Source organism: Brachionichthys hirsutus, chromosome 11 (assembly GCF_040956055.1).
Source record: "Brachionichthys hirsutus isolate HB-005 chromosome 11, CSIRO-AGI_Bhir_v1, whole genome shotgun sequence".
Classification (NCBI taxonomy): domain Eukaryota; kingdom Metazoa; phylum Chordata; class Actinopteri; order Lophiiformes; family Brachionichthyidae; genus Brachionichthys; species Brachionichthys hirsutus.
Window position 1 is genome coordinate 6,295,356 of NC_090907.1, and position 17,617 is coordinate 6,312,972.

At 44.5% G+C, this 17,617-nt stretch overlaps 3 protein-coding genes across 3 annotated transcripts; all 3 read left to right on the plus strand.

Moving 5' to 3' along the window:
* The first annotated feature begins 2,910 nt into the window (after positions 1–2,910).
* On the plus strand, positions 2,911–4,481 carry LOC137901852 (ADP-ribosylation factor 1-like). Its single transcript, XM_068745897.1, has 2 exons — positions 2,911–3,243; positions 3,992–4,481. Exons 1-2 carry the CDS (start codon positions 2,929–2,931, stop codon positions 4,292–4,294), a joined length of 618 nt encoding a protein of 205 aa, XP_068601998.1. The 5' UTR covers positions 2,911–2,928; the 3' UTR covers positions 4,295–4,481.
* Positions 4,482–4,995: 514 nt separating this feature from the next.
* Positions 4,996–14,033, plus strand: kpna4 (karyopherin alpha 4 (importin alpha 3)). Its single transcript, XM_068745561.1, has 17 exons — positions 4,996–5,084; positions 6,542–6,586; positions 6,730–6,819; positions 7,568–7,597; positions 7,802–7,854; positions 8,636–8,731; positions 9,029–9,114; positions 9,361–9,447; positions 9,538–9,707; positions 9,871–9,915; positions 10,077–10,208; positions 10,282–10,410; positions 11,024–11,128; positions 11,205–11,276; positions 11,388–11,550; positions 11,658–11,752; positions 11,838–14,033. The coding sequence occupies exons 1-17, from the start codon at positions 5,016–5,018 to the stop codon at positions 11,931–11,933; spliced, it is 1,563 nt and encodes a 520-aa protein (XP_068601662.1). The 5' UTR covers positions 4,996–5,015; the 3' UTR covers positions 11,934–14,033.
* Positions 14,034–15,359: 1,326 nt separating this feature from the next.
* Positions 15,360–17,582, plus strand: trim59 (tripartite motif containing 59). Its single transcript, XM_068745380.1, has 4 exons — positions 15,360–15,614; positions 15,680–15,898; positions 16,347–16,556; positions 16,732–17,582. Exons 1-4 carry the CDS (start codon positions 15,360–15,362, stop codon positions 17,302–17,304), a joined length of 1,257 nt encoding a protein of 418 aa, XP_068601481.1. The 3' UTR covers positions 17,305–17,582.
* The last annotated feature ends 35 nt before the right edge of the window (positions 17,583–17,617 follow it).

A 17,617-nucleotide genomic window follows, 5' to 3' on the forward strand; every position in this document is an offset into this window, starting at 1 on the left:
GTTTATGCAAAACCATTTGTATTTTCAGTCTCTGATCTGGTTGTTGCTACGTGGTTGGTTCTTTAAGGAGTCTCTACTAACTCCACATAAATCCCCGGCATCAAGTAACAACTGATTGAAAACGCAGTCGATTGCCAATGGGCTTCACTTTTAAGTGTGTTTAAAATGAAGTACAAGTTTTTAAAGCAATATCCTCTCAGATAATGTCGTGATAATGTTGTAACACTCTTAACTGCTAATTATTAACATAAGCATTGCGCTAAACTTCATGAGTTCTCTAATTATGCAAAAACATTAACAGTTCATTAAAACTTAATAATTGATGATCCCATACTTGTTGAAATTATTATGGGCAGATATTTTATTTTGAATTAGCATTAAAGATTAAGACTTAACAGGCTTATATTTTACATATTGATGTATGTGTATGTATTTTTTGTCAGACTGTTCTTATACAGTGTTTTCATTTTCTACATGAGATCTAATAATGGACGCGTTACTGCTACTTTGCCGTCTGTTAACATCGCATTCACTAAAGGAGACTTCATTCTGATGCAGCATATCAAATATTCCTGAACTGTGATGAAGTGTAATCGGCCTTTGAATGAAATGTGTTATTGTTGCCTCATCTTTTAACTCTTCATTTTCCTGTTGAAGTCTGTTGTTCAAGGAAAATCCCAAATTCAAAAACAAGTTGGAACCTTAAGTAAAACAATGAAACAGATATTGATGATTTGCTTTTTACGCTGAATGCAATTAAAAAGGTTTGACAGGAATATAATGGTAAAACTGATCAAATTTGTATATACGTGTAAAAGATAATAATCATTCTGATTTTGATGCCTGCAACAAATGTAAAAAAAAAAAGTTGTCACAATCATCTTGTCTTTTCTCAACAGAAGTTTCTTTTCCTCTTTTGTGCTTTTCTACTTTGCCTCAGTCCATCTGAGATGACCGTTCGCCCAGAGACGTTGACACTTGACAGTATTTCTGGATAATGATAAAAGGTTTATGCTTCGTTTGATAAAATCTGAAATTGCATTTGTAGATGCAGCGATGAACAATGACTGACAATGGTTTTTATAAGTGTTCCAGTACTGTGTTATGCTTCATAAAATCATGTATGTGTGTGTGTGTGTGTGGGGGGGGGGGGTTATGCAGTGCTGTTGGCTTTTATCCTTGCCGGTTTTGTGCAAAGGTTGTTCCAGCTTCCCTGCATCTTTTGATTGTATTACGGACTGTAAATGGTGAAATCCTCAAATCCCAAGAAAGCTCATAGTGTTAAAGGTTATTCTTGAAGTATTCTTGAACCTTCACGTCTGCAGAATGGATCAATCTGTTTTTTGTTGGGGGGGGTTATATTTTTAGCGTTAAACAACTTTCCAAGTCTTTTGTTGCCATTTCACTAACTTTTTGGAGATGTGTTGCTGGCATGAAATTCAGACTAACCTTACATTCACCAAAAAAAAAATCAATGACGCCATTTTAATGTCCTTGTACTGTTCAACTGAACTACCGGTAGGTGTCAAAAATGATTCTCAGTTTTTGATGTGATGTAATGAATCATAACAAGCTCACTGCAAAACTCATTACTCTGTAAGATAACACCATTTTAATAAAATGTCTGAGATGCTGGACATTCTGAGAAGATTGTACAAAATGTCTTTATGTTTAGGACACATCCACCGGTTCGAGAGCAATGAAGAAAGTGGTGCTCCAGTTTCTGAATGGTTTAACCCCATATGTATGTATAACTGTTAAAAATGCTTGTGCTTTTTCATTTTACCTTCTTGCTTGATAATGAACATGACAGTATGTTTATGTGGCATTTGTACCTGTTTATGTTGACTTTAACTTGAAAAAGAATTGTTAAAGTTTAAATCAAAAAGATCACATTAAAATGATAAATGATCTTGTCGTTATCTCGTGCCTTTTGCTCTTTGAAGCAAAATCCATAAAAAGTAAATTATACACAGTGTGCTTTCTTGGAATTGCATTTACTTTATTAAAAGCAAATCAGTGACAATAATGAAGATGCATTCTGAGAAAGTCATGCATGTCGACATTTTCCCCTCATGAGAAGTTAGTTTACCACTTGTCTACCACAGTTGTCTTTTATTCCACTGGTTTAAGGTGAGAAAATGCAGTGCGAGAAAAAAACTCCCTCACATGACATGAGCGTCAATGATAATGATCAATAAAGATAAAGCTTGGCTTGTGTCCATCTATGCCGAATGATTGAAACATGTCCATGTGTGATCACGTGAATACACTTATTTTTCTCCTGATATTTCAGATTCCTGTAATCAAGGAACTTAATTCCTGATCATTCAGGTTTTATCAGAACGTACAACTCGACACAATGAAATGAGTCAAGAAGTCCTATTTAAAGGTCATACTTACATTATTACCACCATCATGAAAAAATACAGTTGCATATTCATTTGAGGTAAACTAAAAATTGGTAAACCCTTTAAACGGGACTTTTTTGATAACCTTTAGCTGCAATTCAGGATGAGCAACCCACTAAAATGTACCTGTGATGTCATTGCTGTGAGACGTATATCTAGGAAGAAACACGATATCGAACCAAACACGGGCTTCCTGGCTGCTGGTGTGCGTGACCATTGTGGGCAGGTGTGATGTGGCCCCTAGCTGTGGTTTGGTAACTGGAGAACTTAGTTGCACTGTCACTTTAGATATAAATAGCTTTACTGAAAGCTACGCTGGTACAGACGAAATCCCATCGTCTGTACCAGAGGGGGTGGAGATTATTCTGTCTGTGAATAAATAAAGCACTTACATTGCAGACGGTCTCCAGAAGGGACCAAACAACCAAAGCCTACAGATAAAGTGATACAGAGAGACCACTGGCTGCACACACAGTTATATATAAGCTTTTTGGTATCGACGGTGCACTTTAAGGACATGGGTGTGCAAGGATCCAAGATTCCGAAACACACGCAGGTCCTGATGTTGGGTCTGGATGGATCTGGAAAGACCACATTGCTTTACAAACTAAAGTATAATGACAGCGTGGTAACCGTGCCGACTGTGGGATTCAATGTGGAACCACTGAAGACCAACAGAAGCAGCCCGGGCCTGACAGTGTGGGACATTGGGGGCCAGAAGAAAATGAGGCCCCATTGGAGACATCACTACACGGACACAGCCGGTTTGATGTTTGTGGTCGACAGCTGGGACCAAAAACGGCTGGATGAGGCCCGCAAGGAACTGCATCGGGTAATTATTAAGAGAATACTTGATTCTTGGCTCGAGCAGCATTTTATGAATATTTTTATTTAGCTTTTATATGAAATAAAAATGTGCATTTCTTGTTGTTCCATCAATCAGATAATGATGCATAGGGATTGTTTGACACTCATCTACTAAAGGAGAGAAGCTCCACAGTTCTCAACTTTAATCTGAGTTTCATACGTCGACAGACAATTATGATCTAATATCATCACAACAATTAGGGAGACCAATCATGGCATAATGTGGAACTAACAAACAGTGCTGTGAATCCTCCACTGTGCAAGCATCAAGCAAGAACATTTTAGTGAAGTTTGTGTCCAGCAGTTTACAATGAAAAACATTTGCCTATTATGAAGTGATGGTTGTTAAGGAGGGACAAAATAGGATTTTAACAGTTTTCTCCAGTTTAATTAATATTTTGTTGAAATATGACTGATGTCACATGTCTTGAAACATGTCAAGAGGGAACCTTTAATAAAGGGAATACAGCACACTATAGCACGCTGTATTAAACAATGATGTGTGCGCCCGTGCAAATAATTTATCAACAGGTTTACTATGATTAATACAAAATGTACTACTTATGGCTAGAAAGGAATAAAGTAATGAACACATTTATTCTAAAAACATCTGTTGTCATTGGTATTACTTGTTTATCTCGTAATCTCCTTGTATATCCACTATGCAATGACAATAAAGGCTTTCTATTTCTATTGTTTTCTCAACTTTTTAGCTCATGAGGTACGAAAGTCTGAAAGGAGTTCCTCTTGTTGTCCTTGCCAACAAGCAGGACCTTCAGGGAGCTCTAAGCCCTGAAGCGCTTTGCCTGAAGCTGGACTTGAGAACGGTGTGTGAGGGCAGGCCCTGGTTCATCCAGCCCTGCTCAGCCACCACTGGCTTTGGACTGGAGGAAGGCTTCAGGAGGATAATCTATCTGATGAAGACTCCATTGAAACAGACTCAAGAAGACATTAAGATGAAGATAAGGTCTCAGGGCTTCAGTCTCACAGCTCTGAAAAAGATCTTGCTTTGCTGAGGCAGATGAACATTTTAAAGATTCCATTCATGTGTAGGATTCCTTCTCGTCTGCTTGTGTAACCCTTCACTGGAGCTGGGTCAAATGAGAAGAGGCGATGACAAAAAGGAATGACATGATCACACTTTTTGTCTCTGTCGTGAACTTTCGCTCAGTCCCGATGATGGCAAAGTATTTTGAACCAAGCAGGGGATGGCTCATAGGGAAAGGGCGAACACTCATTTTGTAAAGAGCTGATGTTCCCCAGTTATCTGTTTTATCTGTTATATTTTTAATGCATTTTGTAAAATATTTAAGACTGAATGTGGTTCATTAAAAAAAAATACATATCTGTGTTGAGTAATGTCATAAAATACAAATACTTACGTTAATAATCAATATCTACAATAAGTGTTTAACTCGAGTACACTAACCTTTGGTGCATAAAACAGACGGATTTGACGGCTAAACTTTATTAGTAGAGCAGAGCGACAAACCAGGCGTGTGCGTGTTTTATAACGCGCGCCTGCAGAGAGCCAATGAGAGTGGAGGGATTTCCCCACCCTTCCTCTACGCCAGCGCGAGGCTGCCCTCCTCCACCGGCATTTCCCAGTATGCACCGCGCGTAGAGCTGCAAAAAATAGTCGCTGAACGAAAGGTTGAGAAAAAGGGAACAAGAAACGGCAGCGACGAGCGGAATCCACGAGCTAAACTGTATATAACGTGAACCTGAACTGCTAACATGGCTGACAACGAGAAACTGGACAACCAGCGGCTGAAGAATTTCAAGAATAAAGGCCGCGATCTGGAGGTAAAAGTTGTGCGTATTGGCATCGAGTCCCTTTCCGCGGCGCCGCTGCTCCGTTCACGACTAGCTTCGCCCACTGGCTTCCTTGTGACGTCGTTTCTAATTTCCACCGTCGCTAGCTTCGTTCGCAAACCCTCGGCAAAGGCCTTAATAGTTCGCCACTTTTAGAATATCGGTCGTGACGGGGCTGCTAACCTTCGCGGCCCACGGGGCTCGCCACACCACGAGGCCGCGTTGGTTATAAAACATGCCGCAAAACCCGGTCGGAGTTCATCGCCTCCGCCGGATGAGCTCGGGCCCAATGGGGACATGCTAGCTCAGCGGTAGCATTTCACGCGTTCCGCTAGCGTTCACTGTATACCTGAAAGTGTATAGAATGTACACCAACGTTGGCCTAGGGGCGTATTAGCTTGACCGATAAGCCAGCGCAGCAGTAGATTATCGTTAGTTTGCTACTGCGGTTAGCTAACCAGCGTGCTAGCATGCTTGCTAGCTAAGTTGCCATCAACTGGGGCTTGGTGGTGTTTGTGGCTGCGGTTCCACCCATCCCCCGTCTTCATCACCAAAAACAATGGCGGAAACCGATTAGCCTCTTAGCCGACCAAGTTACTCGAGTCTTAAAAACGTGTATATATACATATATATATATATTCCATAGCTCACCAAGGTTGCACATACTTAAACGTATGCTATCACAGTCATCTTATTATAACTTCATCACGTAACAAATAGATTAACGCTGAATGTCGTCCACAGGTTAACAGTTGACTGCTTTGCTTTGCTTTGCTTCATTAATGTTATATTATGGGGTTATATTGTGGCCTGTGGCCAGGATGTTCTCGCGTTCCTCCAACAAGCAGTTCCTCTGTCGATCCGGTACTTGTTTCGCAACGCAACTTGTTATCTTCATGTTGGAGGTCTAGTCAGTGGTGAAAACAGCATCACCGAAAGACCTCTAGTCATAAAAAAATATGAAAGAAACCTTCTAATCAGCGACACGTTTATTAAACACATTTGAATAAAACCGAGTCTTCTCGTTATTGAGTTGACATCTTTCCCGAGCCTTTTCAAAATTAAAATAAACCTCTTTGAAAATATGATTTATTGCAAGGAGGAATTGGTGTTGATTGACTCTAGTCGGTCTGTCAGATGTTCAATGTTTTGTATCGGAAAGCACAAAGAATGGTAAATATCACTGAATGTATGGGGGTAGCTGTCTTGCTATGGCATACAAATTCTTTACACTAACTTATGCCGAGTCAGATGCTCAGCCTCTTAAGTGTGTTTCCATGGCGCTGTATATGTCAAGTTAATGCTCCAAGCATGGCAGATGTTGTTGATCATCACAATTCACAAACTGGACCATGGCGTCACACTTTACTCGCATTTACCGTAATATATCGGCCAAAAACAGGTTGAAATTAAAGTTCCTAAATATGTTGCTGTTGTTTCATCCACAGACTATGAGAAGGCAGAGGACTGAGGTAGTGGTGGAACTCAGAAAGGTAAATACATTTTAATTAGAACTTTCAGAACGTTGCCTACTATCTGCAATTTCTCATTACAGTTAAGATCTGAAAGATGTTTTCCTCGTGCCGGATTTCTTTTACATATGTGACACAATATCTTTTCCCCTCCTTCACTGCAGAACAAAAGAGACGAACACCTTCTGAAGAGGAGGAATGTGCCCCATGAGGACATCTGTGAAGACTCTGATGTCGATGGAGATTTCAGATCGGTATGGTTGTGCGTCTTATGAGTGAAACATGACGAGCGATAGTACAAGTCTGAGGTGAAGGGATTCCGCTATTCATTTTTAGCATTTTCGATTAAATCTGGGTAATACAGAAATCAGCTGAGACGTGCTTTGCTATCCTAAAGAACAATTGTAACTATGCACAATAGAAAAACGGTACACACAAATACATTTGACAGGGTAGTGTACATTAATTTACTCTTTAGAGGGGTTGTGATAAACAAGCTAACTTTTCTTACTGTGCTTAAACTTGGATTGATGGATTTTAAACAACTGCTACAGGAACTACCTGATAACTTTGTTGGTGTTCCTGCTGGATTGTCTACGCTAGGCCTCTACACTCCCTGTGGAAGGCATCGGGTGCTTCTGTCAGTTTGCAGATCATTTTGTTAAATGCTAGCTTGCACATCCAACCTGCTGATTGTTACCCAACAGCACTACAATGTTCCAAGTGAGAATTGTTGCTACTATATTTTTCCTTAAGACTTCTCAGTGGTTCTCTGGTGACTTTCCTTCAGGCTTGGTCAACTTCAGAAAAAGTTTATAAATTTGATATCATGCGAGAAGCCAGCCATTTTCTGCTCGTGCTCATACGACAGCATAAAACTGCATCCCCAGGAGATTGGTTTGTTCTTGACTACCCACAAATTCACTATGAACCTGTAAATCTACATTTTCAGATGACATACTTTGTTACGTACGTGACCTTCCCCAAAACCTTCTCTTTCAGCAAAACACCTCCCTTGAAGCAATAGTACTCGTGAGTATTCCGCTTTGCTTTTCATTTATTCCATTTCTGTGTAGTGTGTATATCATGCAACATGTTGTGGCTCTGAATCCTTCAAAATAAATCCTGTGTTCACTACTCTGTAGTGAATCAAATGAGCTCAATCGTATTTTTAAGTGTCAACAGCCTGTCGATTTTTCTTGTTTGTGATTGTAAATGTTGTTTGACTGGTTTCAGAATGCCACCAGTGATAACCAGGGCGTCCAGCTGAGTGCTGTTCAGGCTGCCAGGTGGGAACACAAACCTGACGTCTTCATGTTTACAGCAGCTCAACTATATATTGTCTATATAAGATCATTTGATATCACATTGGACGGTGCATAGACACCGTTACTGTACATAAACGTGTACATAAATATTTACTGTGTGTTGATGCCTGTTGTCACGTGATCCTTTAGAGACAGTGATTTCCACAGAGAAAGAAAACAAGTTATCTTGCTTTTATTTAGCATTTTACACTTTATTACTAGTTCAGTGATGAAAAATGCTTAAAGAGTGTGTCCATACTACAGAAGGTAGATTGTGTACTTATATTTATATAGCATTATATTGTTACTTTGGATGCTACATTTAGATAAGTGGTCCTTGAGTATTTCTCCTGACACATTTGAGAACTGTCAATAAGATGGGGTTGGTTCATTCAAACCTGGATTTAGAACTGGATTTGGATCACCAGAGCAGGACGAGAGGCTTCTCCAGTTTAGAGGCTTCACTGTTTTGTAGCTTCACTGCGCAGCAGTGTTTACCAGTCAGCCTGTTCTGATGAGTGATTTGCGTAATTTCCAACTAAAGTATTTCATGGAACCATCTCCAATGGCTCATTTTTCTGTCATCAAAGTCTACCTTGCATTTGTACGGCGCCCCTGGTTACATCCTCTGCCTGTGCCTACCGTTGTTTAATGTGGCTTCTGGGCCATATGCAGATTATAATTCTTGACTGTTTACTCTTAATCTGTTTCTATGAGTTGGAAATGTTGCATGAATGTCTTTTGTTTGTTCTCGTGTTTTCAGGAAGCTGTTGTCCAGTGACCGTAACCCGCCCATCGATGACCTCATTAAATCTGGAATCCTTCCAATTTTGGTTCACTGCCTGGACAGAGATGACAAGTGAGCAGGCAGATTATCTGTTTGTTTGCATGTAGATGAATGAGTCCTTCTTTTTCATCCGTGACAACGAGCTGAAAGTCGGTCCGTCTAATAGTCATGGGTTTATCCACACTTCAGAGCTATGCAGAGGCTCATGGTTTCACCCAGCAAACCTCTAAATGGTTTTGCCGTTACGCAAAGGTGTTCCAGTTTGGAGAATTACAAATGTCTAATCTGCATGCTTCACTGTTTAGCGCTCCTGCTCTTTCACAGTCACTTTTCCAGCCACCTTCATCCTTCTCTCTCTCCCCTCCACAGTCCATCTCTCCAGTTTGAGTCAGCCTGGGCTCTGACCAACATAGCATCTGGTACCTCGGAGCAGACCCAAGCGGTGGTCCAGTCCGGTAAGTGCCAGTTTGCAATTACTATTTTGTAAAAATAATGTCCTTTTGAAAAGCTTCTGCTTGATTCTTGCGTTTTAGGCACATTTGCGCTCGTTGAAATATTATTTTATTTCAGTATTATTCTGATTGGTTGCAGATTTTAGTCAGTCCACAGCACAAATCAAGTTGCTTTCAATAGTGACAACATTTGTGTCCTTTGACACGTTTTCCTTAGATCTGATTTGTCCTGGCGTGTTTCCTTTGTAGATGCTGTGCCGCTGTTCCTGAAGCTGCTTCGCTCTCCTCACCATAACGTGCGTGAGCAGGCCGTCTGGGCGCTGGGAAACATCATAGGTTAGTTGTTGGTGTTGTTGCTGTGAACGCGTAAACGAACGTAGGACTGGGAGCAACGCGTACATATACTGGCGTCGGTGTTCCCTCCAGGCGACGGGCCTCAGTGCAGAGACTACGTGATCAACCTGGGCGTCGTCAAGCCCTTGCTCACCTTCATCAGTCCCTCCATCCCCATCACCTTCCTCCGCAACGTCACTTGGGTTATGGTCAACCTGTGCCGCCACAAGGACCCCCCGCCCCCTATGGAGACCATTCAGGAGGTGTGTATGTGTGTAGAGGGGCGGAGCGAGGGTGGCGTTGCTTGGTGAAACGGGTGCTTTTGCTCAGTTCTGAAGGGAAACCGACTTCTCACTGGAAGCGGGTCTGCATTGTGTGCCGTTGATCCCACTCGTGTCCCAGCTAATAATAACCGTCTCTTCTCAGATCCTGCCGGCTCTCTGTGTGCTGATCCACCACACCGATGTCAGCGTGAGTAGCCGTTTTTTTTAAAGTTCCTGGACCTCATGTAACTGTATATTCCTGAAAAATCAATCTATGACGTTGGCTTCTAATTATTAGAACCGTCTTGTGAAGTTGTACCAACGAAGAAAACGCATTTGTTTGTTTGTTTTCTCCTTCGCTGCCTCCAGATCTTGGTCGACACCGTGTGGGCTCTGTCCTATCTGACGGATGCTGGGAATGAGCAAATCCAAATGGTCATAGACTCTGGCATCGTCCCGCATCTGGTGCCTCTGCTCAGTCACCAGGAGGTCAAAGTTCAGGTATGAAGAGGCGTGACGCTTCTTTGAGGTTGAGACGTCTGTTGTCTTTCTTACCGTTCTCCTCTGCGTCCAGACTGCTGCGCTGAGGGCTGTCGGGAACATCGTCACTGGCACGGACGAGCAGACCCAGGTCGTGCTGAACTGTGACGCCCTGAGCCACTTCCCTGCACTCCTCACACACCTGAAGGAGAAGATCAACAAGGTAACGATGCGTCCTCTTCCTTAGCTCACATTACTGTGTTGTCTGGAAGTGATGAAATCAGAGACTATGGGCTGGCGTGAAAGTTGTGTGAAAGATAAATAGATGGGACAGATAAGTTATTCCTTGCGACGTACACGAGGATGAAGGCGACGACGACGAAGAGGACCTCCAAGGCTGGTTAGATGCAGACTAGAGCAGTGGTTTGGGGGGGGGGTTACCTGTGTGCATGTGATTTGAGTGTGATACCGTGGGTTGGTGGCCAGAGGGTGCTGACAGCCTTGGGCTGCTGCTGACATCGAAGTGCATCTGAGACCAGTCACTTACGAGCGACTCGGGCGATGATTATAGCCTCAAACACCCCCGTGCCCCCCCCACATGCTCCGTCTCAACTAGAGGTCACGCCCTTCGGCTGGGCCTCTAGATTCTGATCCAGTTCAGACACAAAAATGAGTCATGTTTGATTCAAAAGCAAAGTCTAGCAGAACTGTTTTATCTCTTTGATTGGAGACGGTAAAATTACTGGACCTCTTTGTGAATAAAACTTACCAAGTAACCCCCCTCCCTCCCTCCCCCTCCCCCCCTATGACTTGCATTTGTCCATGGTATCCAACAGGAGGCAGTGTGGTTCCTGTCCAACATCACAGCAGGCAACCAGCAGCAGGTGCAGGCTGTGATTGACGCCATGCTGGTCCCCATGATCATTCACCTGCTTGATAAGGTGCGCGCCGCCTCTTCCCGAGTGTTTCGGGTTCGTCTGCGTTCCTCGCCTTCGATGCACGTGTGTGTTTTTTTAGGGTGACTTTGGAACTCAGAAGGAAGCAGCCTGGGCCATCAGTAACCTGACAATAAGCGGGAGAAAAGATCAGGTGAGAATCTGTCTTCCCTCGCTTTCAGTGGGCCGTGTGTGTCTGGATATTATCTTCAACACAATCTGAACTGTTTACCGACTGAGCCTTGATTTCTCTGTCTGGCCGCAGGTCGCACACCTGATTAAGAATCAGGTGATCCCTCCATTCTGCAATCTGCTGATGGTGAAGGACGCCCAGGTTGTTCAGGTGGTTCTCGATGGCCTCAGCAATATCCTGAAGATGGCAGACGATGAGGCTGAGACTATCGCTAACCTCATTGAGGAATGTGGAGGTACGTTTGACCCGGACCCCGAACGTTTCCCCGTGTTTCTGTTTAATTACATTAAGCGTGTATATTCGGTGGAATTGTACAACATTTCTTGTTTTCTGCTCCCTCAGGTTTGGAAAAAGTGGAGCATCTGCAGAATCATGAAAATGAAGATATCTACAAGTTGGCGTATGAAATTATTGATCAGTTCTTCTCATCTGATGACGTACGTTGTGTGTAAAGTTGAACATTTCAGGCCGACGTTCCGCTCCAGGGCTCGTTCACAAACTTCGCCTCGTCTTTTCTTTCAGATCGATGAAGACACGAGCCTGGTCCCGGAAACCATCCAGGGCGGAACGTACGGCTTTAATTCGACCAACGTGCCAGCCGAGGGATTCCAGTTCTAGACTGCATCTGGAGTATTCTGGAGTTTTGTTCCCGATGCAGCACCTCTGTTCAACATAAAAAAAATTAGCGCGAGAGAGAGCGAGAGTGTGAATTTGATCCATTGTGCTTGGCTCGTGGGATCCATGGCTGCATCTTATCTGAGAGAAGTGTGTGGATTTCATTTGGCATTCCAGAGGAAAGAGCCCAAATGGAGTTCGAGGTGGTGAGTGGGTGCGAGTGAGAATGAGTGGCTACATGTTGCAAAAACAAAAAAGCAAAAACATCTACATCGAACGGTCGAGAGGCACGCCGACATAACTTCTGTGTTATTGGAGCGGCCGTCTTCACAAAACGACAACAGATGACAACAACAAAACCCGATGTCATCCTACGGAGAACCGAGGACATCCCCAAAAAATAATAGCAAAGATCAAGAAATATCACAAAACAAGAAAATGCCGACATGGGAAGAACTTCAATTATGAACTGAGATGAACCACAAACCATCACAATTCTGCGGTCCTCCGACAAAAGAGGGCGCCACCCCCCCGAAGCGCCCCTCTAACATTCGGCCATGCTATCAGACATGTGTGTGAATGGACCCATTGTGTACGAGTGTCTGGACTCAGTGCTCAGGAGCCAGGTTCATCTCCTCCACCGGAACGCCTCCAACGGGGCGCCATCCTCTCCCCCCTGGTGGGCGTGGCCAGGAATCCGACAGTGCGAGAGAATGGGCGGATGAGTTGTGTGTGCTTTGCTGCGTGCGTGACTGGGGGAGTATGCAAGACCGGGTGAGGACGCATGCAAGAGGAGGGGAATACTAAAAAAACACCTGAAGATAAAGCAACAACGATTTCAGGAAAGGAAATGCTGCGGAGGAAAAGAGGCTGATCCTCGACTCCCCGCAAGAAAGAACTTTGGATATGAGAAAAATCGTCACCATGGTTTATATTATTTTAAGTTCGTATTAATTGACACTGGACGATGTTATTGGCAGGTGTAGAGCAGCAGTGCATTGTATTGCGATGCATTTGGTGGCTTTTGTGCTTTTTTTTTTTTTTTTTTTTTTGCCCCCTCCAGTATATTACCTTTTATTTCATTTTTTTATTTTCCACTTTTAGTTCTGTTGCTTCTGTAAAGGTGATTGACGCAGATCGTGTACCACCCTCACGCCAGACCCCTGGCCTACGCACCAAGCACGGGCTTGATGCTGTGAAACTGACGCCATCACTATAATCAACATTATCTGTTCCTCTTGTGACACTTTATTTTTACTTTCAACTTGCAGCAGCAACACTGCGTTGCTGCAATAGCTTTGACTTGTCGCCAAGGGAGATAAGAACAATGGCCATTTTGTGTAGGATTGTGACTCATAACCTTTGCATGTACCAAACTATAGCACAGTTATTTTTAGGGTATTTTTTAGTTTCCTTAGACTGTGGCTACAGTGTGATTTTCATTTTAAGTAAAACTGCTTAAATGTTACATGTTTCCCCTCCCTTAGTGTCCGATTTGCTAAATAATCGATGGTTTTTGCACACGTGCTTCAAAGTGTGGCCTGAAAGTCTATCGAAGGTGTGTTGGTCGGTTTCATAGGTTTCGACCTGCCAACAATCTACAATATGCATCAACCGCAATCTAAAATGACTATTTCAGGAGCAGCAGTAATGAGTATACCTGCTAACATATCTCAGATAGACTAGGGAGATGTAACCTTCACGTTCTTAAGGTCAAGGAGTGTCCCAGGTGTCAGACCAGCGCTGTCCTAAGTGGGTTCTCCTGAATAATTAACCCCGCGAGCACGTTTGCTGTACCTTTGCGGAGTCCTTAGCCCCCCAGGCGACTTAATTGTGTACAAGCTTTACCCCTGCTTGACCATTTTTGTGTTGCCTTCACACGCTGTAGTAAATGATTACATGTTGTGCTCAAACACCTTCTGTTGAACTTTTATTTTTATTTTTATTTTTTTTTTTGGCAGCATTCCTTGTTAGCAAACATGTGGTTTCAAATCTAAACTTATGGACGGAATAAAGGTGGTTCGCCCAAAGTCTCTTTGGGTGATAGGCTAGGGGATAGATGGTCTTCTAGGAAAATAAATAGTGAAACCCAAGTCTGGCGGATGCGTGTGTGTGTGTGTGCTTTGTTGTGAATAAGTATTATTTTAGCTGTTTCAAAAAAAAAATTACGAACGGGCGATCTTGATTTCAAATTGAGAAATGGCGGGTTCTGATTGGCTGGTTAGACGGCTCATCTGACAACGGTCGCGTGCATATTTTTAAATGATGCGTTCAAGTTTATCAGAAAGTAGTGTTTATTGAACAGTGACGGTACGCACATAGGCGCCGAAGCGGGGAGAAAAATCCGGTTCAAACCACGGATGTGATTGAAACGCAATGTTCTTAATTTCGAATCAAAATTTAAAAGGTGTTCGGTGCCTTTAAAAAAATAAAATAAACCGAGGGCCTTGAATGCGGCACCAATGAGAACAGGAAGTGCTTGCCCCGGAAGTACTAGTTAGTGCCCTCCCCCGAGCCGATGGTGAGTTACTCCTAAAGAACTATTCGCATTCTGTACATAGTTCGGTCCTTTTAACTTTTTTTTAGTTAAACTATGTAGCGGGTTCTGGATTCAAACCCACAGCTGGACTCTAATGTAACCGACGTGGCCGAATCGATGCGACGTTTAGGGGTCGACATTCCACACGGCCGGCTGTGGGTTACTCTAATTAAAAATACGACATTAGAGGGGGAGAGGGGGGGGGGCGTGTCCCTGCAGCTGTGAAAACTAAATGGTTTGAAGTGTTTTACGTAACGCTTTTCAATAACTTTACAAGTTTACAATAAATTAAGATTAGCCGGGATTTCCGCTACGCTTTTGAAATTGGGCGCCTTAAAACGGCAGCGCCAGACACCAAGTAGCGTGTATAGCAAAGGTAGAGAAGTTCGAAAATGTAACGAATAGGAATAAAAACAAGTGTAGACGATTGATGTATACGTAAAATAACATTTTAATGGTAGTGCAGAAGTTTCTGTTACGCAGTAATAAAGCTGGCATGATATAAAGTAAACCCTTTTTCCACATCTGTTTGATGTGTGATCTGTCAGACTCCAGCTGTTGCGTTTTGAAAATAGAAAATTCATCACTTGATCGTTTTCATCAGCAGTTCTAACCTCAGCCAGTAAATTAATTCATTTTATAATAACTATGGAAACAAATTGTACGTTGTTCTTAGCATCCATTTCCTCTAGAAAAAATGCTTCCTACTAGAACTAAGTTGGAGGATGGTTAGCGTTACATTTACAGGCCATAATATATTCCCAATAATTACAATATAACATTTACATATCCAGATGTGGCAGCCTCACAGCAAGAAGGTCGCAGGTTCTAATCCGACTTGCGGCCTGTGTGGAGTTTGTGTGTTCTCAGGCCGGACCGGAGCCTCCGCGATGCACAACCTGGAGGAGGATCTGACCTGCTCCGTGTGCTACTCTCTGTTCTCCGACCCCCGAGTCCTGCCGTGCTCGCACACCTTCTGTAAGAGCTGCCTGGACAGCCTGCTGCTGCTGTCCTCCAACTACTCCGTCTGGCGTCCTCTCCGCCTGCCGCTGAAATGCCCCAACTGTCGCGGCGTGGTGGAGCTGCCGCCGGCGGGCGTCGACGCTCTGCCCTCCAACGTGTCTCTGCGGGCCATCATTGAGAAAGTAGGAGCGGATCGAACGGCTCTGAAACATCCGCCGTCGGTTCATTTGTTCCGTCCCGTTCTCAGTACCGAAGCGACAACGAGCCGGAGCCTCCTTCCTGTCCGGACCACCGCAGGCAGCCTCTGAACATGTACTGCATCCAGGACCGGCAGCTGATCTGCGGTCTGTGCCTGACCGTTGGGGAGCACCGGGGCCACCCCATAGACGACCTGCAGGCGGCGTTCATCAAGGAAAAGCACAGCCCATCGCTTCTGCTGGCCAGGCTGTCCGACAGCACGGCGGAGGTGGGGCGTCCCGTTCGAACGGCCGGAGTTGGTGGGATAACCTCTAAAGCAGGGGTCCCCAAATGTTTTCCTGTAAGGGGGGGGCCACATAACGTCTTCCTTCTCTGATGGGGGGCCGGGGTCAGTCTGTACAGGAAAAGTGTGACGATGGCAGGGGTGCAAAAAAAAAAAGTCAGGAAATAAATAATAATTGGGAAACACAAGATTGAATTAATGACCCCTCTTCAATGCACCCCATTCCATTATTGACCCCCCACCGGCTACTCACGTTGTATGGAAAGGAAAATAATCATGAAATAAAATATATATATATATATATATATATATAGTTTTTTTTTTTTATCTGGGATTGTTCAGGGGGCAGGGCCAAATGTGGAGGCGGGCCGTAGTTTGGGGACCACTGCTCTAAAAGCTTGTTGCTGCCCTGCCCCTCGTCTTCCTCTGCCAGGTGTGTGAGCTGGAGCGGCAGCTGGAGGAGGAGAAGGCCCGATGCGAGGGTCTGGTGAGGCGGGACCGACAGGAGATCAGTCACTACTTTCAAAGCTTGGAGGCGCTGCTGGCGAGGAAGAGGCAGGCCTACCTGGAGGCCCTGGATGAAGCTCAGGCGGAGGCGTCCCGGGCCTACGACCCGCTCATCCGCAGAGTCAAGGAGCTGCAGGTGCGTGTCATTCACACCCGGTCCCTGGGTAACATAGCCCCGATCCATCCGTCCGCTTTCTTGCGGCTTCCCCGAGAAATGACACACAAGTGTCTCTGAGCGTGAGACGCTGCGTGAGCTACAGTAGCACCAAATTATTTCATTTCAAATTCGCTGATGGTTTTATCGGATGCAGGAGGAACAGATGGACCTGGCGTCCCTGGGCTCGTCGCTGGAGCAGGAGGACTCGCCGCTGGTCTTCCTGGAGAAGGTGCATCTGTTCAGAGACCGGTTGGAGGAGTTCATCGGCACCCCCCTGCCCTCGGCGATAAGCCTCTCAGTCACGCCGCGGGCGGCAGAGTACCTCCGGCAGCACTGGCCGGCGGTGACCATTGGGAGCCTGGAGAACGCGCCCGTCCCAAAGATGTGCTGCTGTTCCAGATGTGGCTGCGTGGAGGCGGCTCAGCCCTGCGGCCGGGTGCAGGACCGGTGGTCCGACCTGCGTCCGACCGCTTCGGCGGTCGTTGTGGGGCTGCTGCTGCTGCTGCTGCTGTGGGCCAATCCGGTCGGATTCTCTCTGGTGTCCCGGTTCAGCCAGTCGGTCCTTGGCCTGAGCCGTGAACTGACGGCGTCTGTCGGCGACACGGCGTGGACGGCGTACGCAATGATGGAGTCCGCTCTCGAGAAATGGAGCGGCCACCTCTCCTCAGCCCAGGAAGAGGCCCTCCAGCAGATGACCGCCATATTTCAAACTCTGACATTCCAGTGAATGAGTCCAAAGTGGAGCCAATCCGAGGAAATCTAGTTCTACTGCTCTCGTAGTAAAAGTGGGGAAAGAATGTCCACCTTAAAAATCACATTTAAACAGCTGTTATGGTGATGTAGGTATTTACGACTTTACATTCCTGTATTTGCGTTAACGCTGAGGAAACACGGCAATGGTCCCATAACGAATCAAAGGTTTATGTACCTGTAAACTGGTGTTTGTAGTGTTACCCCTTTTTTTTATTTGCTGTTGCTTCTTTGGAGTGTTTTATTCTGTTTCCATCCCACCCAACTAACAAATAAAACATATTTTGCAC

Coding starts and splice junctions, on each gene's coding strand:
- trim59 (XM_068745380.1), top strand. CDS start 15,360: ATGCACAACCTGGAGGAGGATCTGACCTGCTCCGTGTGCTACTCTCTG. Junction 15,899..16,346: donor TGTCCGACAGCACGGCGGAG/GTGGGGCGTCCC, acceptor TTCCTCTGCCAG/GTGTGTGAGCTGGAGCGGCA. Junction 16,557..16,731: donor GCAGAGTCAAGGAGCTGCAG/GTGCGTGTCATT, acceptor TATCGGATGCAG/GAGGAACAGATGGACCTGGC.
- kpna4 (XM_068745561.1), top strand. CDS start 5,016: ATGGCTGACAACGAGAAACTGGACAACCAGCGGCTGAAGAATTTCAAG. Junction 6,820..7,567: donor TCGATGGAGATTTCAGATCG/GTATGGTTGTGC, acceptor CTTCTCTTTCAG/CAAAACACCTCCCTTGAAGC. Junction 10,209..10,281: donor ACCAGGAGGTCAAAGTTCAG/GTATGAAGAGGC, acceptor CTCTGCGTCCAG/ACTGCTGCGCTGAGGGCTGT.
- LOC137901852 (XM_068745897.1), top strand. CDS start 2,929: ATGGGTGTGCAAGGATCCAAGATTCCGAAACACACGCAGGTCCTGATG. Junction 3,244..3,991: donor CCCGCAAGGAACTGCATCGG/GTAATTATTAAG, acceptor TCAACTTTTTAG/CTCATGAGGTACGAAAGTCT.